Source organism: Apis cerana, linkage group LG3, assembly GCF_029169275.1.
Source record: "Apis cerana isolate GH-2021 linkage group LG3, AcerK_1.0, whole genome shotgun sequence".
Lineage (NCBI taxonomy): Eukaryota > Metazoa > Arthropoda > Insecta > Hymenoptera > Apidae > Apis > Apis cerana.
The window spans coordinates 11,461,250-11,487,319 of NC_083854.1; the positions used below are offsets into that span (position 1 = coordinate 11,461,250).

Genomic DNA, 26,070 nt, shown 5'->3' on the forward strand with positions numbered 1-26,070 from the left:
TTTACGATTAATGCATAGAATAAATGGAAGCGAATTTAATTCGATCGAAAATTTTCTTCTTAAACTCGCAATTGTTCTTAAACTTAAATTTATTCTGGTTCAATTAGAGAGTTTGCCATACAAATTTTTGTCACAGTCCGGTAAATAAGTAGCCTGTGCCGAATAGCGGCGCGAACTGAGCTGATTCGCATGATTCAGTGATCGAGAGATGATTCAGTTGAGGTGAGTAAACAAGGCCGATTCTACGGAGCCAACTTTCTCTAAGGATGGTGCCTCTAAGTCTGGTGCGAATTCACAGGTTGGAAGCAGGGAATCGTAGGTTAGCGGCGAGATGCGAATCGTTGTTGCTTTCCTTTCGCGAGGAAAAGGAGAAACGGAGGGAAAGGTCAGAGCGACGAGGAAGTGGCCGAGTGATAATAAGCGAGCCAACACTTTCTACGTGGTTGCTGCGGCATAGAAGAAGGGGCAACTAAATGGAACGTGACGCCGCACAGTGGCTCCAAGGATAGGGACAAAATTAATTTTTTCCCTATTATTTTCCCCGATTTCCGAGCATATGCAGAGAGAAAGAGAGATTTAATTTTTGGAAAATTAATTTTTATTGCTTTTTATTCTAATTTGTGTAACATAAAAGTATGAGTGAATGTATAAAAAGAATTTAACATTGCGTTTAATTAATATGGAAAGTACAAGTTAATCCATGTACATATAAATGTATACGAATGTGTAGGAAAATTAAATATAAGTTGAAATAAAGTGGAAAAATCGATTAGTAGATCTAATAAACGCGTATTTTGTTTAATCTGTAAATATTTTTAAAAGAGGATTAAAATTTTTAATTTATAAGAGTTTTAATGGTAATTACGTTGAAAGATTAAATTGAAGCAATCGAATTCAAATTTTTCATAAATTTTGATCATTCGTAATTCTTAAACTGCGTTCTCATGCGAACTGCATTTTTCCTGTACAGTATCGCACGGTGGTTCGAATAACGTAATATTACTGAGTGGGCCAAAATTCAAATTTTCAAATTTATACAAAAAAAATATTCGAATAGTGAATTTAAAACTAGGCACATTTTTATAAGAATATTTTTAATATCATTTTTAGTATAATTAAAAAAAAAACTGTAATTTCGTTTCGTACTTTTCATTTTTATTTAAACATTTATTGATTTTTTCATATTTCATTTTATGATTACTTGATATTTTTTTTTTTTTATTCTACATTAATCAAATACAATGTTAATTTTTTTTTATATGTATTATATTTTTATATTTTGTATATACATTTTTAACGAAGTAATAAATTACAATAAAAAGCAATATCGTCTTCTAAAAATTAAGTCTCGATATAAGCTCAAAATCGGGGGAAAAAAATAATTTTGTCCAGTTAGCCCCTATTACTCGATCGACTGCGTGAGTCGCTTCGCTTCGTTTCGTTCCAATAAACAGCAATTTTGAAAGCGATATTCAGGGGGAGACGAATTGAATTTGTCCTCGTTGGTTCGATGAGGACGCGGCTTAAGGAATCATTGCGCTAAAGAAAATGAAATCCAACATCCGGAGAAGATCGGGTCGAAATTTGAATTTCCTATACATGGTACGTTGCGTCCAATTTAAACGAAAAAATTCTTCTTCTTTGTCCGAGAGAGAGAGAGAGAGAGAGAGAGAGAGAGAGAGAGAGAGAGAGAGAGAGAGAGAGAGAGAGAGAGAGAGAGAGAGAGAGGTTTAAACTCGAGCGGTTAGGCTTAATGAAAAACTTGAATCTCCTTCCTCGAAGAAAAGTTAATCCTTCAAATTATCCATTGTATCTATTTCAATTTAAACGAATCGAAAATCTTGCAAGACTCTTTTTTCCGTTTCAAATTATATCCGTTGCAATCGAATCAACTTGAACGAAATTCATCGAAATTCTTCTTTCGCTTCGAGAAGAAAAAAAATTCTCTTTTCCATTATCTCTACTTCTAAGTCAACGTTTCAAACCAGGCATTGTAAAGCCGTTGAAAAATCTCGAGTAAAATTACTTTAAGTAATTACTTGATAAAATACTAGGAGTAACACTTATTATTCCTAGTTATTATAATTGATCCGCTTTTCGCCTAACCTCGCCCATTTGACGCTACAATTTCCGACTATTAATACGTTATTTTGAACGATAAATATAAGTATAACTTTACTCGTACCAACTGAAACTATTAAACCAAATTCCTTTTTCCCCTCAGTCAATCGAGACAATTAAATTTCTCTTCATCTTCAAGAAGAAGATATAATCGATCTTTTTATCGCTCGGCTAATATCCAAAATCAACTTAAAGTCAAGAGACTCCTAAGACATTCTGAAAGAAAGAAAGAAAGAAAGAAAGAAAGAAAGAAAGAAAAAAAATTCCCCTGCCGAGTCTCCGTTTTCCAAGCCGACGTTTTAAACTTGAGCGAGTTCCCTGAGCTTCCTCCTGAAAAGCTCTCGTATGTGGGACGCGTATCGAGGAACACGATCTCGAGGAGGTCTATTTCTCTCTTCTTCCCCTCCCCCTTCCTCCCCCTCTCCCTCCAACTCGGTGTACGCCGCGGCGCTGCTCCTAGGCTAGGTCTAAACGCGTCGATGCTAAGCCAAGCGAGCGTTTCTCCGCGTGCTCAACGTACAATGGCAACAAAGTTCGACCCACGCTATTGCCTGGCTGGCTGGCAGTGAAACCTCCTCTCCTCCGTCCGCACCTTCAGCGACCGCTCATTCCTTATCTCGCTCCATACGGAGAATCACCTCGCGTTTTACCTCGCCTTCTCTCCTTATTTCGGAAATATGCGTACAGATATCGAAACAAATGTCTTTCGTTGTTATATTGCGTGCGTAATATTTGATATTTTTATGTATGTATATATATATTGGTTATTTACGTAATTTACTTGGGTACAGGTTGGCCACATTCTCGAAGAGTATTGTAGAAAGAAAGAAAAAAGAAAAATACAATTCAAGGTTTATTTATCAAGTTGTAAGCGAGATATTTTTATGCTCTTGTTTTGGTCTAAATTTGATCGGCCGGAGAGATGTTTACATATGTTAACATTTATACAACGAACCGGTGCTCGTTATATATTAATTTTCATGAAATTCTTTCGCGTTCAACGATTATGCATAATTCGAAAGAGTGATTCACACTGCGAATAATTATAATTAATTACACGTGTTAATTATACGTGTACAGTCAAAGTGTTTTTCCTTAAATGGTAATGGCGAATATATTAAAATTGCGGGAAAATAACCAATACTTCGTAGAGATAATTTTTCCTATTCGAAATTTTATCCGATGGTAAATTTCTGAAGCAAAATTCCAATTCGATTCGCCGTTCGATTTCGTTCGCGAAAACGAAGCGCCTCGATTCCCAAGTTTCATTAAGGCGCCACAGTTATCTCCCCCGGTTATGTACAAATCATTAAGGGGAGTCATTACAGCCGAGTCCACGGTTTCCAGATTTTAATTAGAGAGCGTTCGTACCGAGTTTCTCGAGTCCTCTCCTCTTCTAAGGAGGAAAATTTTTGACCGCCGTGCACAACACGTTACGAAACAACGAGATAACCTTCTCTAACTTATCGACGGTGTTAATGTTCGATTTGAGAAGAAAAGAAAAAAAAAGTCGCCCAATTCGCGCAGAAAGATCCACAAAGTAGCAATCGCTGCAGTTTCGTTTCCCTGGTGCTATCGTTGGCGCTGTAACGATCGTTTTGCGCCTCTGATATTCACGAGCAATACTGTTTCGCAAGCTCGTTATGTAAAGGGTGAAAAAGTAATTGGCGTTCGCGCATACGATTTCTAACCGTTAATTGATTAAAGAACAATCGGTTGAATAACGGGGAAGCGATTTGACTCGAACGTTTAAGCTTTAATAATCCTTCTTTCGATTCGTCGACGACCACCCATTTTTATTATCGCAGATATCGTTTCCTTACGATACGCGGCGGAAAACGTGGCGAGAATTCGTCAAAAATAACAATTTATCCTCGACGTTAGTAGATGTTGCAATTATGGCGGGATAAATAGAAAAGACTCGTTCTTTTTTCCACCTCGTACCGAGGTACAACGAATTTTGCCCCAACCTGAGAGCCACACACCTGTGGACATTTGATTTTTTACACCTCGAGTAAAACCGAATTTACTTGTTCCTTTCTCCCTCTTCTTTCTTTCTTTTCGAAAGGGAGAAAGAGAAATAACTCCTTGGTAATTTTTTCCTTGAAAGGAACAAAAAAGTCGAGATGAAAATAATGAAATTCTTTCTTCCAAAAAAGAAACGCGAAATCCTGCTCTCTCTTTTCGAAATTCATTTAAAATTTCTTCGCTCCGCTCTGTGCGTGGGAGATAGGAAAAATCGGGGACCGGTGGAAAAGAAGGAAGAAGGCATAGATGTATAAATATGGAAAGAAAAGGTGGAGGAGAGGTTTTACGTGGGTTGAACGGTCACGTTGCTCCGTGGGAAGGAGCAGAGGAGTTCGGTATATACCGAGAGAGAAATACGTTTCACTCTCGACGAGCCGGCCGGATAACGGGGCTCTCTGTTCACGGCGGAGGTAACTACCTCGTCGAGAAAGAAGGGAAAGTAGTTCTGTGAGTCAGTGGGGCTTGCGGTACCCCACGACGTTCAACGGTTAAGCGGCAGGCATCGGCAGGAACGGGAAACGGGTAATCCAGATGAGCCGTATCGTTTTATCCTCCTCCAAATCCTCTCCCCCTCTCTCCCCTCGCGCTACACTTTCTTCTTTTTCGATCGTTTCGCGACCATTTTCGAGACGTCCATTTTTTTGCATACTCGTTTTTCATTTATTTATTTTTTCTTTTTGTAAATTTCAGAATAAACTTGATAAAAGTAACAAACGGTAACAATTCGATGATGATAAACTCGATGAAAGTGTTTACGAATAATTTTTCGAATAAGTTCGTTGCGATTTTATTTTTTTCTATTTTCACATTTTCACTTTCGAATTTTTTAATCGTAGAGTCTCGTGTATTGGAATCATGAGATAAGAGATTGGATAAATGGAGTCAGTCGATAGGAAAATATTCCTGTCAATTTTTGAGAAAGATTTATCCGTCTTCGAAAAAATTCTTCGCGTAACTTTGTTCTAGATTTTTCGACCACTTATCGAAACGTTCGACGCGTTACACCTTTATCGATTTTCATTCGTTTTAGAATAATCGATGAGATATCTCGGAGAGAGAGTATATTTTGAAACGGAAGTAACTTCGACCAAGGTAGGTTATTAAAGTTTTCGAATCGAATCTCCGTCTTTTCGTAACTCGAGAACCGTGGTATGAAAATATGGCGGAAGATTAATCGTTTGCGAAAAAGCAAACACGTTATTACTAACGACAATGGTTAATCACTCTTTAAATCACCAGAAAAAGAAATCGAGGCATTTATACCTCCTCCAGCTGTGCGCAGTGTTTTATTGCTCCCTCTTGTGCACTCTGTTCATACACGACGTACACGATTTTTTAATCCTCCATTATCCTTTCACAATATTTTTTCCAAATATACGTAAAACTCGAAATACAAACGTACCATTTTTAATTAATTAGAACAATCATCTTCGATTCTTCGATTTTCTTATTCGATCGTATTTTTCGACTGAAAAAAAAAAAAAAACAAAAGAGAACGATCATTTTCTAAACCTTATTCATAATTTCTAGAAGCAGTAATTTTCAAGAGAAAAAAAAAACGATCATCTTTGATTTTCAATCTATTTTCTTATTCTTCGCCGTCTCTTTCAAAACCTCTATTATATAATTCCTTAGAGGCAACAAAATCTTCGAGCAAACGTCCTTATTAATCCCTTTTAATAAATATAATAATATTATATATTATAATATATAAACATTTATATATATATATATTTATAGAATAAAAGCATCTTCGATTCGTCTCTCCGAAGGAAAAAAAAGGACGCCTGAAATCTATTCCTTCTTTCCTTCCTTCCTTCCTTCCTTCCTTCGACCATGTGTTTCGTCCGCGTTATCTCGAATGAATCGTCCGATCTCTGCGCTCGACTCGACGCTTCCCTCTCCCCTCTCCCCACCTCTCCCCTCCCCACCGAAACCACGTTCACTTCGACAACCGCGCTCTAAAACCGCGTGGCAGCGAACGATGAAAAGGAATTCGTTATGCGGTGTCCCGGGAGCGTGTAATTTTTGCTTTCTCCCGTGGAAACGGCTCGCGAGCAGGAGGGAGGGGGGAGGAAGGGGAGGGGGTAATAGCGGAACGACGAGTGACACACTTCCCGACACACGAAGCGAGGCAGGGGAGGGAAAGGAGGGGCGGCTCTCTCGGTTGAATCTCGCCCGCGATAGAGCAGCACCACCGCCACCGGGCTCTATCCGCCACCGGAAATAGATTGTTGGTTGGCGAACGGGCCGCTTAATACAGCGACAAACAATGGTTGACCCGAATATGCAACGCTGAAATGACGAGCCGAGTCTCGACCCTGATGGGACGAAAGCCGCTCGTTACGAACAATTGCGCGCTGAAAGGTCATTAACCGACGGAGGGAGGGGGATTACCGACCGAGCAGCCGCGGATCTGGCATTCCTTAAATATTCGAGGAGAATCGATGGCGGTGGGGGAGGAGGAGGAGGAGGAGGTGGAGGACAGAAATATGCAACGGCATCGTTCGGATTGGAAAACATCGAAAGGATCGAGGAGAAAATTTGTTCGAATTAACACTTAATAATTTAGTATTAAAAAAAATGTGGAGAAGGAATAATGTAGCGAGAGGACGCGTGAAATTGCGTTTTTCTTTTTCCTTTTTCTTTTCGAAAGGATAGGTTTCGCTCCAGCTTGGATAGATACAGTACAGCTGGATTAGATCCGTAATCGTAGCGGCGATAGCGAGAGTCGGCTAGTTTTGAGGTCAGGGCAACGACGCGGAGGATCCTTGTGACGTGCAGCGCTGCTCCAAGGAGCGCTCCGGTTGGCCTTCGACCTGAACGATCCCCCCTCCCTACCTCCCTCCTCTTCCACCCGCCCTCCTTTTCGCAGGACTACTCTTCCTGCCGTGCCGCGCACACGACCATCCTTTTAATCCTCCAACGATTATAACGAGGTCGTCCCGTTTTTGTATTCGATCGTGTCGTATTATAACAATTATCGATCGATTAGAGGCCGGCAATATACAAACGAAAAGTAAAATATACGAGAAATTCGTATATTTGAAAAGGAGCGAGGAGAGATAATTTACTTTTCTTTTTCTTTTTCTTTTTCTTTTTTTTTTTTTATACAACAAGTGGATCGAAAAGATCAAGATCAAGAGGAGAGCGTGGAGATACGGAGTCTCGTACATCTCTTGCGATCCTTGGTCACGGACTCGCGAGGTTGTAACGTGGTTCGGAAGGTGAAAGTTTTTTCGGTTATCGAACATCGTGGCCTAGACCGTAAAAGAATAACAAGAACGCGGTGTATACGAGGCTGTATACAAGAGTTCTCGTAGAGGCAGTTAGTTTTATGCCTCGCTGCTTTCTCTTTTCATTCTAAATACTTCCCTCCAAAGACGGTTTCCTCGCTCCGCTTTCGTCGTACGAACTTTTACACCGCCCCCCTTCCCTCTCACCTCCCCTCCTCTCTCGTTTCCCGATATAAAATATCATTAGACGCCGTGGACTTGTAAAATTGATTCGGGATCGACCCGAAAGCAAACTCCGTAAACGAATGGAAAACGAGAGATTTTTTAGTAGTTCCGTTTCGTGTAAAATTTCGAGTACGTATCTACGGTAAGAAAGAAAGGACGAGCCCCAAAAATTTTTCCCGACGATCTATACGTTCGATGATAATGCAAAATATCTCTCTTTTTCCCCCAGAGATATCGACGATATCCCGGGATATGAAATTGATTCTAACTTTCTCGAATGCTCGGCAAAGGCCGAGCCACGCAATATCGATCGATCGATTTTATTTCTAAAAATATCTATCTATTGCAGCGACCGAGCGAGACCGCTACGCGCTGCTCTCTAATATCGTTTGTACCGTCGTAAACGATAGAAGGATTTCTATAAAAAAAAAAAAAGAAAAAAGAAAAGAAACGCTACTCAAGTTTAAATTCGCTAAACGAAATCCCGAGTCGCGTTCCACTTCGAGAATAAGAATGCCGCCTCGCAAAAATTTCGTTTCGATCGAAATTACGCGACGCGATGCGAATTTCGACGTATAGACGGTCCGTAACGTAACGTATCTCTCGTACTCACGGCGTATGTGCAATAAACGACGCTTTTATCAACAATACGACTCCGCGTTACGTAACAATACGACGTTTTTCATTTATAAAACGCGCATATACGCGTAAGAACCGAGTCGAAGCGACGAGCGAGTCGTACTCTTCCAATTTCTCTAACCCTTGAAAATATTCGCGATTCCCTTAACGTAACGACGATACAAGAATTAATAGCGCGCGATTTAGCCAAGATCGAAGTTTGAAAGCGATGGAGAGGAAGAAAAAAGGAAAGAAGAGGAAGGAGAAAAAGAAGAAGAAGAAAGGAAAAGTAAAATGGAAGGGAGGAGAGAGAGAGAGAGAGAGAGAAGAGGGAATAAGAGCGAACACGGCCGGGTTTGGATCTGGTAGGAAGGCGCGGTTGGACGGATAGAACGGAGAGACAGAGTTTTTCCGCGAGCGGCGCGGCGTGCGTAACGCTAAGCGATCGACGACTAGGCTGGTTGCAGCGGTGTTAGAGGTTCCCCTACTGGAGAACGTAGTACAGCAACGCTGCCGTTTTACGAGGAGGGTTCTCTCTTCCACTTCCACAGTTCCTCCACCGCACGGCGCACGGGTTCCTCGTCGGTGAGCGCTGGTGCCCGTGGCCGCTGTCCCAGTCGTCGCCCTACTTTGTCGAAGCCAACTCAGCTCGACACTCGGTTTACACCTCGCCACGACGGGACAGAGAAACACGTTCACGCACACGCGCGCGCGCACGTGCACGCGTACAGGGACGGCCCACGCGTATACACACGCGCGTACACACACACATACATACACACACGTATAACACACGCGCGAGAGAGACGAGCCGAGGAGGTGGTGGAGGAGGTTGTGCCCGATGGTGGTGGATGTGATGGTGATGGACCTGGTCGTTTCGCCCCTAACCGGAAGTGTCCCGCGCCAAAACCCCGTTCTTCCATCCCATTCGTCCCTGCCTCTTCGCGGACCCACGTGCCTCGACCGGAAGTGGCAGCTACGCACCGTCCTCCACCGACCTACGACAACCTGCTGCTGCCGCGTGGCCCTCCGCTCGAACCGACGGCCACCGAACAACGCGCTTCGTCGTCGTGCCCTCTCCAACCGCCACGTTCCAATTTCTAGAATTATCGTCGGTGGCGGACGTTGGCCTCGATCGGTCTGAAAATCTTTTCGGTTTTTTTTTTTCTCCTTTTCGCGGCGCGCGTGGAATCGAGAGAGAGAGGAGAGTAGGTGGAGCCCGACACGGGGAAACGGATAGCGTCGCTCGTTCGGGAGAAAGTGCATCGGGCCTCGAGCCGGAAGTGGGATCGAGCGAGAATATTCACCACCGTCCTCCTCCCCCTCTCTCGCTCCGCGTCACCGTATCGCGGTACGAAACACTCGCATCGATGATCATCGGTCACCACCATCGTTCCACCAGCTTGGAACACGCGCGTGCTCCTCCTCTCGTCACGAAACAACGAGAAGAAGAAGAAGAGGAAGAAGAAGAGGAAGAAGAGGAGGAAGAGGAAGAAGAGGAAGAGGAAGAAGAGGAAGAGGAAACAACGACGAGACGACAAAGAAAGTGTTCCTTCTCCACGTTTTCGTTGTTGCCACTGAAATGATAGATCCACCGAACAGTGTACGACGGAAAGTGTGACGAAAACTTTACAAAGAGAGAGAGAGAGAGAGAAAGAAAAAAACCAACTCGCCGCTCGCGTTTTCGCCTCTCGATCTCAAGCAAAAGCACGACCACTGCCAATTACGACTAATCGCTTACGACGACGCCGTGATCGATCATCACGGCACACCTTACTACGCTCTTGCTGTGATTATTATTCGCCTCCCCTTTATTTCCCCTCCCCGACTCTCTCTTTCTTAATCCAACGCGGCCGCCTCTCGTCCACGGCCAAAGTCACCGCGCACGACGCGTCTTCTCTCGTCTCTCGTCGTGTCCTGTGTATACGTGTACGTGCACGCGTGTGTACATACATATTATACGTGAGTGTGCGTGCGCCAATCGGCGGAGCATGCGCCGAGCGAAGGAGCAAAACGGAACAATCGCGTTGGAAAGCCGCGACCCTTGAACAATCCGTGGCGGAAAAAACCGTGGTGAGTTTCGTCCCGTCGACTCCCCCTTTCTTCTTCTCAATTTTTTCCCTTCCCACTGCCGATCGATCGATCCGGGACGAGAGGAGCGAGCGAACGGACGAGAGACGTTCACGATCGGCCCGGCTCGATCGGGAATCGCACACTGCCAGAGGAGGCCCGTGCCGGAGGAGGAAGATCCGCGTCGATCACGTGACGAGGTCAGCCAAAATTGGTACAGCACCACCGCCATGCCGCCCTCCTCCTCCTCCTCCTCCTCCATTATTCTAACGATACGAAATTACGCTACTTCGTACTGCCACCGATCGATGATACAGCAACGCGCAACGCGGGAAGCCGATATCGTCCCATCGTCCACATTTCGTTTTTAGATCTTCCGTTTCTTTCTTTCATTTCTGCCTTTTCCTCCTCCTTTTTCCCTCTCCTTCCCTCCTCCACGCGCAGAACAGCTCTTCGATCCTCGAACGATCGATCGAAATCGTGGAGAGAGTTATATATTTATATATATATATATATTTCCGAGAGACTTCCGAGAGAAGAGGGAAAAACAAAGGAGACGCGGAGGGGTTACGTAAGACACGCTACACGACTGCCATTTTGGTCCACGCACACGCACGCGTGGTGTACGTGGGTGCCCGCGCGCGAGTGGCCGCTCGGTTCTCCTTTGAAAATCGGTCGGCATGAATGGTCTCGCGCGCCCGACTCGATAAGAAACGCTGCCTGATAAACGCGTCGTTGCGCGGGATGATAAACTGGACCCGTGATCGTCGATGGTAAATCGGCACATTGGAGGCACTCGATTCGTTAATAAATCGGTGCAACGAACTCTGGAGAACTGTTTCGAGCGAGGTGAAAAAAAGAAAAAGGAACGAAGAATGGGAAATCGTCGAGACGAACGGTGAAAAGAGGAGCCCCGATTATATTCTGGAGGAGAGGAGAAATTACAGGAAAAGAATCAAATACTTTGAACGATTAATCGTTCGAGAAGAAAGTGAAAATAGAAAAATAACGAAGAGAAATTGGATTGGCAATGATTCATGCACGAAACGTACATCGTCCAAAATCCATCGACGTTCGCTATTTTTAAGCTATATACCTTCGACCACGTGTGCATCGTTCGTTTCCTTCTTATCTCGTTGCCGTGTTTTTTCTACACGCGGCCTGGACATATATATATATATATATACACGGTCGACGCGCGTACCTCGAGTCGATTGAACGAAGAAAGAAGAAAGGGAAGAAAGAAAGGAGGGAACGAAGACGAAGAAGGATCGTTGTCCAAGAAGTTGACCGTGTATAAAAAGTACGCAAAAGAGAGTTTTTGCGTGGCGACGAAACGAACGGTGCGAGTTGTTATTGCTCGGGACACGGAGGAAGCGGAAAGACGAGGACGTTTTTCGTTTAGACAAAGGATAACCCAGTTCCGCGGGAGCAACTGGGTCGTGTGCGTCTTTGAGATATCTTTGTTTTCGGCACTGCGCGCCTTATACTTAAAAGAAAAAGAAAAACCGATCGATATACCGAACAGTTTTTGCCTCTCCATTCGACTTATACCGTATCCTTTATATCCTGCCACTTTATACGCATTTTTCGTGTTCGATGCCCATCGATTTCCGGTAATTTTACGAGACACTCAAGTTTAATCGACAGATATCGATATACGCGTAGTTCTCAATAACGTAACGAACTTTGTGGCGGTGAACTCTCGAAGTGTGTTTTCTGAAGTGTGATCGAGAAATCGGATCGGGATTGGATCGAGGAACAAATGAGGAAAAGGAGCACGTGCAAATACTCGAGAAAACGGACGAGAAGACGTTGGAGGAACGTTGCTCGCTTGGAGAGGGAGAGAGAGAGAGATCATCGAAGTGACCGTTGGTGACCTGTGTTTACGTGTATGTGTGTCGAGTAATATATATATTATATATATATATATTATAGCGTAGGAAAGTAAGTGGAAGTAAATGTGGGTGCAAGTGCGCGCGCGCGCGCACAGCTAGCAGTGTATAAACGCTGACGTAACACGACGAACCTCCCCCCTTAAACACCTGATCGACGATCCACGTCGGTGACCTTGTTCAATACCGTCCATCGCGGTAAAGGATTTCGGGACACGCTTTGCCTCCTCCACCGTTTTTCGTGTTTTGGATGTCCTAAACGGAAAAAGATGTAAGTCGTTGTGTATATATATATAAATATACATATATATCCTCATTTTTCGTCAAATCGAATAAATCTCGTTACAACGAATTTTTATTAATTATTTATCGCGTTGAAATGGACGAATACGAAAGAAAAAATGAAAGGAAGAAAGAACGATGATAATCGATAATGGATGCAAATTTGAGCATTCGAATTTCGAAAGGTCTAGGTCGTTCGACAAACGCGCGTCTTCTTCCGGCTGCTCGAAAATTCATGACAATTCATTGGGCAAACTTGTTCGCCGATGAATCTCCACGATCCCGTAATAGGTTTCAGCTATGAGATAACAACACACTCTGATGCCAAGGAAACCAAGATACGAAAATAATTTTTTTTTAACGAATTCCTCGAGAGGTGGTAATCGTCATCAGAAGAATAAGAGAAAAGTGTCGGAACGGATTCTTTTCACTAGCTATTCGTAATTATACGGATACAAAAAGTTTATCGCGGCCGATCGAAATTTATTCGCAGGGCAGGTAGAGGATCGTTTATTAGCCTGGTTTAATTCTTGGACGCTCGTTTCTCATTGTCGATCCGATGGGAGATGCGATTACGGCGATTAAAAGAAACGGGGAACATCGACGTACGTGGGCCCCGTTCGATTTCATTGATTCACGAGCATCGGCGTTCAGGTTGCCTAAGGCTATTGTTTCCCGTTTAATTGGCCGTTATCTATTCTCAGGATCATCGTAGATCAATTTGCACGATCGCTCGTTCACGGTAGGGCGGAACGGTTTCTCTGTAATCTATAAATACGTGAGACGAGGCGATACACGAGTCGACTACGTCGTACGATTGTTGCAGGTAAATGGAACAACGGTGCAGTTTGTTAATAGTTGTTAACGGGTGGCTCGAACCTTTTCCACCAATTGCGTAAAAGTAAAAATTAACTCAGGTTTCGGATCGCACCACTCGTTGCGTGTGGAACGAAAGTGGAAAAAACGCGATTAGATAAATACCGTTAGATAAATTCATTTTTTAAAAATCGACCGAGATAGTCGCTGCGTAATAGAGAACATTTGCATTATTTGCATTAGAATTACACATCCTATATATATATATATATATGTATACGAAAAAATATCATATGAATACAAAAACATCCGGTGGAAGTCATAAAAATGAATAATGTCGATGATGATTATTTTTATTTCAAACGTTTTCATAGTTACGCGTTAGAATAATGCTCGTTGTTTAATAAATTCCTATCTATCCGTTTCGTGAAAAGATACTTGGAAATAACGATGCGTGTTGAGAAATAGAAATACGATTGGATCTTTTATGGCGGCCGAATTCAAAGACGAATTCTTACGAAGAGAATAAAGATGAAATTGCATCTACGCGAAAAAATCCAATTGACCCGTTTGACGATAACGCGCGATACGAAGTTAACACGGTCTGGCGCTTGTGAACGCGTGTAAAAGTTTAGAGCGACGCGTCGGTAGACGATGACACCGAGATAGGTTAGTTTTGCTCGGACGACGATGCAACGCGCGGAAGAAATATGCTTAAACGTAAAAATAAAAATAGTTTTTGACCAATAGATATTACACGAAGCGAAAAGTGGTTCAGTAAGCGTAAACATTTTAACCAACCATGCACGCGTTAACCAATTGTAATTTTATTGGCTGTGCTTACGTTATTCCCATTCGTCAAGACAGGGTAATAAAATTTCCATCGTAAATTACGAAGACTTAAGTGTCGCGAAGTGACGAATCTAGGAGAAGGACGAGTATAACTCGCTTCTTAATTTTTCTTCATCGAGCGATCGATCCACGATCTAATGTGACTTTCATAACCTAACTTTTTCCATAATATCGATATCGAATATAATTTCTTACGCGTTTCTAAATATTATCGTATGCGATGAATCATATTACTTTATATACAACGAGTAAAAAAATAACTAGATCAACGATGTTTACTCAAATGTGCAAAAAATATATAAATATATATTACGTGCGTACGTGGCGCAGAAACATTCGTTGCAAAGTGTGAAACGAAAAACAAAAATCCCCGTTTAGTTTCTATTTCTTGTCCGATTCTTCGCAATCTGAAAAAAAAAGAAAGAAAAAAAAATTACACAGCTTTAAAACAACAATTCTATCGCGATAACGACGTGGCTTCGCGATATAGAATTTCCGGAATAAAATTGAGCGAACGGACCGATTCGATCGATGAAACACTCGGTGTCAACAGCCGGTGATAAAAAAATTTCGATGCGATAAGCCAAAAATAAATAGCGGAACGCGTTTATGCAAAGGTACGGTGTTAGCAGCGGCGGTTAAAGGCACGCTAAGTAAGGAGCACGCGCCACATGGCGGGAACTAGAGTTGTGCAACCCCGCTTAAAGTTATTCTGGCGGATGAGCGCAGTAGCTGGTGACGTCCCTAACCTAACATAACCTCTCGCCACTCGGCGCGCGCCCTCTCTCGATGACGGAGCTTGCGATAGGTCGGGCACAAACGTATATACGAATGCACGTTACGTGCAGCCAGTCTGCTCCACTATAGTCGAAACATGCGTACTACGATCCGCATCTACCACACCGGTATCCGCCGCACTTTTCACATCGTACCATGACCTTTCCCTTCAACGAATCACTAACGATCGCTCTCTCCGTTCGATTCCACCATTGATTTCTCATTGATCTTTTCTCTCTCTCTCTCTCTCTCTTTTTTTTTAAACAGCATTAAACTGTCCGTTGTACCAATTAACGAGGATAAAGCTATAAAAGTGGAGCGAGATTTAACAATTGAAATGCTTGATTATCGATCGATTATCCGATACATTATCGTGCTAATAAATTCTGTTTCTAACCGTTGCCAACCGTTTTCGAAATTGATCCTCGTACACTCGTCATCTCGTCCGAAGGAAGTTTCATCTAAAAGAAAACGAATATTATTCAAATACTTGCGAATAAAAGGATGCGTCTTTTAGTGAAAGAAATCTTTTGAGAACGTCACTAGCGTGTTTCTTACGTCGCGCCCATACCCTGTCACCGATTATAACCGGCTAGATCTCGGTCTATAGAGGCCACGTGCGTAGAAAATAGATAACAACTAGCAAACTCCTCGCGACCTATGCCAATCTCAAACTAAATATACCGGCCAGTAATCGCGGCATTGCATCCACCAACTTCGCGCGCATACTGCCTTTCGTATATCCGAAGCAACGTTTGAATCTCGCTAAGGTCTTAACGTAACGTCAACGTAACGTCTATCGTACCAACCGAAGCGCGCGATGTTATCGACCGAATTTTGTATACTCGACGAGCCGAGTTCCATTCGTCGCGACTCGTAATCGTCAAGAAACGATTCCACGGATACATACAACGTTAATTCCATCGAAAGAAAAATACTTTTGATTTCGAAACTTTACTTCTCGCGCCCACGAATCATCTCCCCTCCCCTCCTCTCCCTTTATTATCTCTATTGAAAAGCTCACAGCCGCGTAACGAGCAATCCTTTGCGATTCTTTTTTATTTATTTACTTTTTTTTCGCGGGAAAACGAGCTTACGAAAAACGCCAGCCGTGTTTCATCATCCACCCGATACCTGCGAGAAACTACGCTCGCCGGGCAAACCGACTTATCTCGCCGCCGCCTTTTTTCATTGGCTTGGCGTTCGCGCGGCGGGGAAAAAAGGGGGAATGAAGAAAGGAGGGAGGGGAAGAAAAAAAAACGTGGCGATTCATAACAAACCGTGATCGGCACAGAATCGATGTCGTGAATAATGCATTCGTCTACTACCATCGATACTACCGATTGGTATAATGTCGCTTTTGCACATAGAAGAAAAATGACTTAACGAGTGGTCGACCTTATTGTGACTCATTAACCAATGAAATAGGAGTGCGAGCTTTGCTATGCCACTATCGCCACGGATTAGAAGAAGCAAAGATCTTTATAACGCGATCGGTAGAGCGAGGAGAGAGTGGTTTAAACCGTGAAGCTTCGTAAAGTAATCGAGTCAAATTTGAGACAATTCCATATAATTCTCAAATCGTCTCTCTCGGTTCGATCCGGAAAAAATACACCCATCCTAACCTAACGTTGTAAAATTAGCTTAGAATTTTAGAGGATCGTTAACTATCGAGCGTTAAATGATTTTTTAAACCGTTCCTCCCGCTCCTTCTCTCCTTCCTTCTAGTGTTTCGAAGTCTCTTCATGGTTCATGTTCGGAGAATCCAAGCAGGGAGAGAGAGAGACAGAGAAGCTAACAATCAGCACAGGTGCGATGACGTGATAATGACGCGAGTAAAAACAGATACGAGAAAAAGATAAAGGAAGAAAAAAAAAAAAGGAAAAAAGGAGAGAAAGACGAAACGAAACAGTGATCGTTTAAAGAGGATTCCGCGGTTGTTCCTAGCCGTTACCAGAAGCACGGACGATCGACGGGATGAATTACGACGACAGAAATCGTCGGCGCACCATCACGAACATCCTTGCGTCGGAATGATGTCATTTGACCCTGACACGTGCAGTGAGCGAGTACCGGTATTCGAAATGCCCAGCCGCCATTCGACTCGAGAGAAAACGCGTTCCCTCGAAAGGTGCATGACACTGCACACTCCTTCGTGACTGGAAACAACGTGGCGAGGAGTATAGGAAAAAGTTGTAACCTTTTCCACCGTTTCGAGCTGGATCGATATCAGAAAGATTCGTGTGAACATTCGTGTGCGCCGAAGAGAGGTTTCCTTGTTCGAAGCGAAGCTTTCGGACAAAATTGGAGAGGGAAGAAAATAGATCGAGCGTTCCTCTCTCTCTTTCCAACAATTAACTATTATTCAAGTGTGGTAAAGTTGTAGTAAAATTTTATACGAGAGTGAGTTTTAAATTAATTAAAAAAAAATAGAAGAAAATCGAAAGAAGGTGTCGTTTAAGGATTAATTAGATTTACAAAGGAAGAAAACTGAGAATCGATTGGACGGAATTGTGTCCAGCGCAGAACGAACACGATGACACGCGGTGTTGCGATTACTCTGTGAGGTCGATTCTCACGGACGTTAGCTGGCCTTACAACGTTGCACTTATTGTACACTCGCGAGTTGTCGTTCCGACATCTCGTGATACACGCCGCGCGATCGAGCTCGATGGATCCTCGTCTTCGAAGGAAATTCCATCAAGATCACGGACTCTGGATCGTCGATTAACGATTCGCTTTTTTCTTCTTTGTTTCTTTTCTCTCTCTCTCCCTCCCTCCCTCCCTCTCCTTTTGAACGAAGCTTGTTCAATGCTATCGAGAAGCGGGAACACAATCGTGGCCATGTAGAAATATCACTCGAGATTACATCGCGCTCCGCTCCGGAGAAGAAGAAATATTATTCTTTGATAATGAACGAATATTTGCGAAAACAATATACACCGTATATATCGCGTACCGACAAGTTTAATTGGCAATGAAACGTAAAGTGACGTATGAACTTGTATCTAATTCGCCGTCCAAGGATAATAACGCAATAATGACCTCATCGAGAATACTTGAAATTTTCTATACGTACAATCGGGAAAATATTTGTAACGTTAACGAGGCGTACATTCCGTACGATATAATCTTGGCTAAGAGAAATAAATAAAATAAGAAACGCGAGAAACGCAAAAAGTGTTTGTTCTCTTTATTTTTCTTTTTTTTTTGAAATTCGAAATAATAATAATAATAATAGTACAGTAGGTATTATTGGGAAGTGGGAACGTAACGGACCGTGTGTTTATTGGCACAGTTTCGAAGAAAACGCGGAGTTAAGGCTAGTTACGCACTATCAATAACTATTTACCGAAACGTAGCAGTGTTGTTTACATACGGTTTTGCCAAGTTGCGGTGATTATGGCGCCAAGTATCACTGGGAAACGTGACTAAGCGCGTGATATTATCCGTCCCTCCTGGAAGGAATAAGGTCTGCCGGGAAACAAAGCGGTCTAGGAACGTGCGACCAGTGCAAGACTACACTGCTATTAATACGGGGTGAGTCAATAGAGAATTTCCTATTTATAATAAACCCGTTAAATCATATTTATCCGATCGAGAAATATAACACGGTTCGCATCGGGAGAACGCGCGTCGAGAAACATCAAGATAAAGTGTTTTATACAGAAAAGAGAAAAAAAAACGCCTCGTATATTTTCCTCTCTATCTCTGCTCTTTTTATTGACTCACCTTGTATACGTATCGATCTCTCAATGATCGTTCCTCTCCCCTCCCTCCTCCATTTAAAACCATTAAGATAAAATGTTGGTTCGATCGAGACGAATGGAAACTCGAACCCTTCGAAATTAAAAACTTTCGGTCAAATTATTAGATCGCTAGATCCTCGGACTGGACATCTGCGGGCAGGAAAAAATAAATGGCTCGATGTTACACGCGCAATAAGACCAAGTACGTTAGGAATCGTGTGTCGTATCGTAAACAGACAGGCAGCAGATCGCGCTTTTCAGTCTGTCGAAAGATAAGAATAAGAAAAAAACAAAGGAAAGAAGGAGAGAAAGAAGCGGAGAAAAATACATGTACGCATACATAAAAAAAGAAAAAAGTCGATAAACACGTGACACAGTGTTCGACGATCGCTTCCACGAATTCTCGTTTTTATCGGTCGATTATTGGCCGACGGTCACGGTCCAGAGGCGCCCTTCGAAATTTTTCGACCGCTCGGAGAGAAACGGGTCGGTGGCGCGCGCAACGGGTCAGACCAAGTTCAGGCGGCTTAGATGCTGCGGTGACGCAGCTGCGATACCAATGGTCGAGGAAATTGCACGGGTTAAAGGGCGACCGAGGCTAGGAGATTCGATCGCCGAGCGTCGATGCGCGCGCGCGCGCGCGTGCGTGCGTGTGTGTGCACCAACACGGGCGGCCGGGTGCATGCCTGCCGGTGTGATTGACATCGGTAAGTATGCCATGGCCGACCGCTCGCAACGCGCTGGTACGAACGACTGCAGCGCTGCCCACACCGCCGCGTTACGAATACATAGCCGTGCCTCTAGCAGCGCCATCCGTCTCTAGCCTCGATCGGAGAGAAAAACTTCTCGCGGAGAGAAAATTTCCGTCCCCGCTTGAACCTGATTTTTCGAAACTCGGCCTCGATCGACTTGGATCGATGAATTCGGATTTCGTTTGTTCCTCCTCGTGGAACGGGAGAACCGAGAGCATGAATCGAGCATGGGGAGGGGGGGAGGGCTGGCCTCTCGCAATCGATAAAGGGGTATAACAGGTGGTACCGGGATTGTGTGCGATGGGCGTGTTGTTGTTTGTTTTGGGGATTATGCGGAGGAAGAGCTGGGTTGGGAAATGATAGTTTCTCTTCGGGAGGGGGAGGGGGGATGGTTATTTCGAGGTCACTTTTGAGGGGAGGAGGAAAATAGAGGAAATAGGATTCTTGAGATTTGAGATTATCGATTTATCGAGAATCGAAAGAGTATTCATATACGTATATGTATATATACATCTCGCCGTGAAAAAGGCCGTACTTCACGGAACAACATTCGATACGCCGCCGGTAGTGAAGCGAAGCCATTCACTTCGTGTAAAGTCTATTGCAATATATCGTAAGAAAATTTAAATTCCTTTACGTTCGTCGTGATCCGTAAGCCGGTTTACCTAGCCGACATTCCTACGCACAAAGTTACTACACCGTGGTTAAATGTAAAAGTTCATCATTCACGCGTTGCGTTGCGTAACCGCCGGTCGGTGCGTAACCGTTGCTGCTCCGTCGCCGATTCGCAGATAACGCGAATCCGCCCTTTGATCGAAGAGAGGGGAGGGGAAGAAGGAGATTCTCGCCTTTTCGACGGCCGCGCATCGTGATCCCTCTCGAAATCGAGATCGAAGTGCACGGTGAAACGTGGACACCGATAACGTGACACGCGTGACGTAACGTAACCCTGTTCCACGAAGGACGCGGTTTTCACCATCAGAGTTCGATCTTCCTGTAAGATGGTGTCGTTTTCGAGGCGGGCCGAGAAACCGGTATGCCGAAACGTGTGCGAGGACGGGCGAGGAGGCGAGGGGAGGGGAGAGGGGAGGCGAGGAAGGTGGGGGGAAGGGAGGCAGAAAGAGGATTCGATGTCATGTGCGATGACGACAAGGTCCCTCTCTCTCGTACTTTTACTTTCGTCGCTTCCATAATTTCATCTCTCTTTACATCTTCGATAATGAATTCGCTAGCTGGCTAACGAAATGCTACGAACCACGTAACCACGTGGAATTATAACGGATATCGTTTGAATCTTTCAACATATTCGCTGCCAACCGCGAATGTATTTTTATCGAATCTCGGATCGGATAGAAGCGTTTCGCATCGCGGAAAGGATTGCATCGGGGATGGAATTTGTTGGAAAATTCGATGTTAACGTTGTCGATGAACGGAAAATTGAATACGTTCGAAGGAGAAATAACCAGGGGAACCTGCACAGACGAACGCAAACATTGCGACGAAACGAAATTACATAATTTGCTCCTGGCAACGAGTGGGTTAGCATTAGGAAGCGGAAGAAAATTAATTGGCTGTTGGGTAATAGGATGGGTTAAAATAAAATCGTGTTGTCCCGCGTCGAACATACATACATACGATATAATTTATTTTAATTGTTATAACGTTTCGTTACGAAAAGTTATATTTATATATCCCCTTGTGTCGACGAATTCTTCTCTTCCCGTGAATCGAATTAAATAAGTAAACAAACACTTGGGCAGAGAATGAGGAGGGAGGGGGGAGAAGCTCGCGAAGAAGAGGAGGAAGAAGGAGAAGAAGAAGAGAAGGAGAAAGAAGGAAAAAAGGAAAGGGAGACGAAGATGGAGAGAAAAAAAACTTTCATACGACGAAACTTTCGTTACTTTCTTATCGCTTACGAGTGAAACACTGACCAACCCAGCCAATTCTCTCCTTCTCACTCCGTCGCACACACAGAGGATCGCGCGCCGACAATTATCGGGTACGATGTATAACCGATGGCGATCGAAAGTGAAATCGCAACAAGAAGAAAAGGTGACGAGAGAGGAGTCGTCTTCTTCTTCTTCGCCGGTTCTTTATTTGGAGCTCGATTTTTCCCCTCCCCTCTCCTCCCCACCTTTCGAGCCTCCACTTACGTAACTATACGCGCGGGGTTAATCCACGATTTTACACGGACTCTTCCGCGTCGACTGCGTAATCTCGCAACGATCTCGCGGCGAATTTTTTCACCGATTTTTGCGATATCGCTCAATTTCCCCCTCCCAGCTGATTTTTCCTTTTTCCGTCGCGGACAGGAGTTTCCAGTTTTTGGAGAATCTGGTTGGCGAATTTTTGAAAAGGAAAGATCTTCGTCTCCAGAATCTGTCTTCTGTGGAAATTCTGTGCGAGGGACGGACGGAGAATATGGAGAAAGAATGGGAATCCCGTTGGAATTGTCGAGCGTTGGGGTATCGCGAGGAAGAGGTTGGAGAGAGTGAAAGTTCCCGCGTTGTATGAGTTTTTGGCATTGGGCGTTTGGATTGGAGGGCCTCGGCTGGTATCGAGGTCACTGGTGCCACCACCACCCAACGGCGTGGATCCACGAGTTCGGTGGATCGCGTGGCCCGCACAACTGGCTGCCCCAAAAACTTTGGGCTGCGCGAGGCGTTCACTTCGGCTCCTCCGCGCTCCGTGCGTGCGGCGTGCGTGCGTGCGTGCGTTCGTTCGTTCGTTCTCTTCCTGCCGCGTTCCTCTCGCCTCGCCGCCAGTGAATCGCCGACCGTCTCCCGAAGGCATTGTCTTCTATTTAAAAACCCCGTGCCAGCTATGAGTCGTGTGCGCGGCGACCACCGTCGCTCGGGATCTCGATTTTGGACCGGGCTCCGGCCAAAGTGATTTACGCGCCTCGTGAGAAATATGTGGATCTCGAAGGATGAGACGAATTATTCCCGTGCACCACTTCGCCCTGTGTTCAATTATAGACCCATGCCGCGGCTCCCCTCTGCCGCGCCGCGTCGCGTAGGAAGCGACGATCGGTGATACCGCGGGGAGAAGAGTTTTATGGATATTCGATAGGAGGAATTCTTTGTTGATCGTGACGTGTAACATGTGCGCGAAGATGAGTGTTCTGCAAGGTCGTCACATAGGTAGGATTTCTTCTATTTAGATTATTTTTAACCATTTCGAGGCTAACGAAAGAAAAGGGGGGAATTTTCTCGAAAACTACGCGGTTTCCCCGACGTCTTCTTTTCGATTGTCGCCCGTGGAAGGGCGGAATTTGCAGAGAGCGCGAGCAGGTGTCCATTCGTCGACCTCCTCCAGGTCGATAACACGCGATTTCACAATTGCACGGTTCGCTAATTGTAAATGAGAGGAGTTGGAGGAGAGATCGAGCTCCCCTCGAGAGATTCGTCCTCTCGAGAAACGAGGGCCAAAATCCTTAGTCTCTCGAGACGAAGAATAGAATTCTCGTTGCGTGATTTCCTCCCCCGGGTGTATCGAATTATTCGACTTTTCGCGATAGAGAGATCGAAAGTGGGGGAAATATCGAGATTCCTTCGCAGGTCCTGGAGTTTTGCTCCAGATTTTTCTTCTCTTTCTTCTCTCGAACGAACGGGAATCGTTCGGGGCTTCCTGCCGTTTCGACACGCTGCTCGCCACGTTTTCGTTGTGTCGCAACGTTTCGAGGATCAGCTATGCGCTGATCCGACGAAATTGTTCGATTCGTTGGCCAACAAGTTGTCCGTCGCGCTTCCTCACGAATAATCCATCGACCCCGTCGAAAGGTTTCTCGATTTTCCAGCGTTTCGAAATTTTCGAGCCGGAGTCGAGAGCTAAGCGAATGGAAAATTGGAGATTCGGTTTCTCTCGGGTGAGGATGAGAAACAAAAGAAGAGGGGAGAAAGGAAGGAGGTTGAAAAAGCTTTGCTCGTGGTATAACGTGGTCGTACGAGTCCGGCTGAAAGTTGAACGGAGTAGGCGATGGAACGAATTTCGATTCGTTTCCACGCCGCTCGTCGGCTTATGACACAACACGGCAGAGCTTGCCGTAGGAAAAGTAAGGTAAGGCCAGTGGTATAATAGAAACTTTCACTGCGGAGGTTCAACGTACCGTAGGCCTCTCCGACTCTCACTCACTAACCGTTCTCACTGCCTGTGCCCGATTCACGAATATCCGAGGGACACCGATCCTCTTTCTCTTTCTCCGGGAAAAATTAAGTAACGTGGAAGGGAAATTTCTCGATCCAGATCTCTTGGATTCGACGATTAAAGCTAAAAAATTTTCTTTTGCCGAAGAAAAAATTTCGAACGAATCTAATTTAATCTTAGTCGATCCTTTCGTTCCTTCTCGTTTACAAAAGCTGGTCTCGTGGAGGACACGGTTTAATGGCGACGCTCGTCGACACGGCATGTATGGAGAGAACTTTCCTTCGCGATAATACCGTTTCCTTGCGAGCGATCCAGCTTGTTCGAGATAACGCGATACGCGCTCGAGGAAGTGTAGTTCCCTTCGTGTTCCTCTTCTCTCTCTCTCTCTCTCTCCCCTTTCTCTTCGTTCCTCCACGCGAAAAAGAAAGTTCGGTGAGCGCGATGGCGGTGATCGAGAATCCTCTTTTTGCGCCACCAGGAAGGAACGCGATCCAACTCCTTCGAAGGCAGGGTTCCTTTTCCCGATCCACCGTTTAAACCTCGTAATGCACAGGGTGGGAATTAAGCGATAAGTATGCGCGTATTTTTCGCCCGGATCGAGTCAGTAAAATTGTAAAATCGGCGTTCCCACATTATACGCGTTATACCGTTACACCGATGTTCTTTCCTTCCTGCGATAACTCGGTTCGAAGGTGGACACGGTTGAAAACGGAGGTTTCACATCCGTGAGGACTACTACTGATAAGCCTGATAAGCCTTTTTTCCCTTTTTTTTCAAATAACGGCGTAAACGCGCTGATAAACTGCGAAACTACGTCATCGTACCATGTCCCTTTCGATCCTATCCAATCGAATCGCACCATAAATACATCTCTTTTTCGACGTCTTGTCGAGAGGAAATTTCTTTTTGGGAAAAAGGGAAAAATTTCGATTTGCATTCCAAACGAATGAATTATCTCGATAACGAAGTTTCCTCGGTGCCCCCTCTCCACTGGAATACTCCACAGCAGGTAACGATTCAACTTTCTCCGCGGTTCGGAGCTTTAGAAGCCTCGAAACGGTTCCTCTTCTTCTTCTTCTTCTTCCCCGCTCGTGAACTGCGTCCACGGTTCACCCTTCTAAATCACGAGCCGTGATACTTCCTGGTCCCGAGGCTCGAGGCGAGCGGCATTATTTTATCCGCGACTCATTACCATTGTCAAGAATTCGTTTCCTCGTGGCACGAATCGCGGCGGCCAATCGCGTGGCGGCAGCGAACGAGGGAGCGAAACCGAGGAGGAAAGAAACCGGGGAGGGGAGGAGGCGGCTAGAGGAGTCGGGCACGATGCGAAGTGGAGGGGAGGGAGTTGTAGATCTAGGATGTCATGGCGTGGGAGAGTCACTTTCACCATCGGCGGCCCCTATAGGCGGCTCGATCTACCCGTGCTACGTGAAATTACGCGGCTCCGTTTCACTAGATTCGTCACATGATGGTACCTAACTCGCCGGAAATATGTCAACGCGCGAGAATCGTACAAGGTTTTCTATTTGCGTCGCGAAAACCAGTTTCACGAGTTTCCGCCCTTTCCGCCTTTTCTTTGTTCTTCGTCGTTTTCGAACGGGCAGATATCTAGCTTAGTTTCGTCGAGCAGCGAAAAAAGATCTGTTTGAAGGGGGGAGGGGGGTATTTAAAATAATCTTGAGTCATCAAAGTGATTCAAGGTGCATCGAATTTTTAAAACTTCGATCGAATATTAATGCTTTTCGTTCGCTTGCCACGCGATGGATTACGTAAGTCGCTTCCTGTTACGATTACATTCTTGTTACGAGTGCCAGGAAATGGATTTTCAAAAATAATTATCCCGTTTGCACGAGAGAAAATAGCGAGAAAAGAGGAAAAAATGTATTTCGTTCGATCGCCCCCGATCGAGTCAATCGTCGTGGATCGAAAAAACATTTTTACTTTTCCTGTTATGTAAAATGAAATGTCTAACCTTTCGTTCGGTTATATAAATTCCGAGTTGATTGATACAGTAAACATTTTAAATATAGCTGATTGTCATATACTCTTCTATCGTGTTCTAAATAAAACAGAAATACAAAATACGAAACGACAAAGTACGGAACGTTAATAAAATCGATCGGTATACAAATAATCTTTATCTTATAATTTCTAATCAATCGTATGCGATTTATAATAATAAATACGTTAAATACATTTTTATTAAATCGAGTATTTTTCTCTCTCGTATTATTACAAATACGATAATTTATTCGAGATTAAAATCAGTTTTACGTTATATCTAATAATTAATTTAAAAAAAAAATATCGAAATATAATTTTATAGGATTCCAATTATCCAAAACGGCGGAACGCGCTTCTAACTCGTGATAATATAACACAACTTTTCGATCATCGAACTTTCTAGGTTCGATTAAAAATCGCGCGTCGAGGGGGAAAAAAAGTAGCCGAGGGAAGAAAAAAGAAAAAGCGATATATCTCTCGCGCTCCCTCTTCCTCCTTA

The 26,070-nt window shown here is 44.3% G+C and overlaps 2 protein-coding genes across 18 annotated transcripts in view; one reads left to right on the forward strand and one right to left on the reverse strand.

Moving 5' to 3' along the window:
- Positions 1-15,784, reverse strand: part of LOC114577572 (uncharacterized) — a 193,350-nt gene extending 177,566 nt beyond the window's left edge. For all 6 annotated transcript variants that reach the window (XR_009829209.1, XR_009829208.1, XM_062072943.1 and 3 more), the window contains exon 1: positions 14,457-15,784. The gene's annotated coding sequence lies outside the window, so the exon portion shown is untranslated. The remainder of the gene's footprint in view (positions 1-14,456) is intronic.
- The window catches only part of LOC108001868 (hormone receptor 4-like), a 130,405-nt gene that overhangs the window by 82,736 nt on the left and 21,599 nt on the right, over positions 1-26,070 (forward strand). For 2 of the 12 annotated variants that reach the window (XM_062072935.1, XM_062072940.1), the window contains exon 1: positions 12,322-12,464. The exons of 6 other annotated variants lie outside the window; for them this stretch is intronic. Coding sequence is in view for 2 of the 6 variants with exons in the window: in XM_062072928.1 (XP_061928912.1) it covers positions 22,525-22,564 (40 nt within the window). In the remaining 4 variants the exon portion in view is untranslated. Of the gene's footprint in view, positions 1-12,321; positions 12,465-18,242; positions 18,461-22,052; positions 22,565-26,070 lie in introns of those variants that run through there. 4 more of the 12 variants (XM_062072930.1, XM_062072939.1, XM_062072928.1 and 1 more) reach the window with 3 other exon arrangements.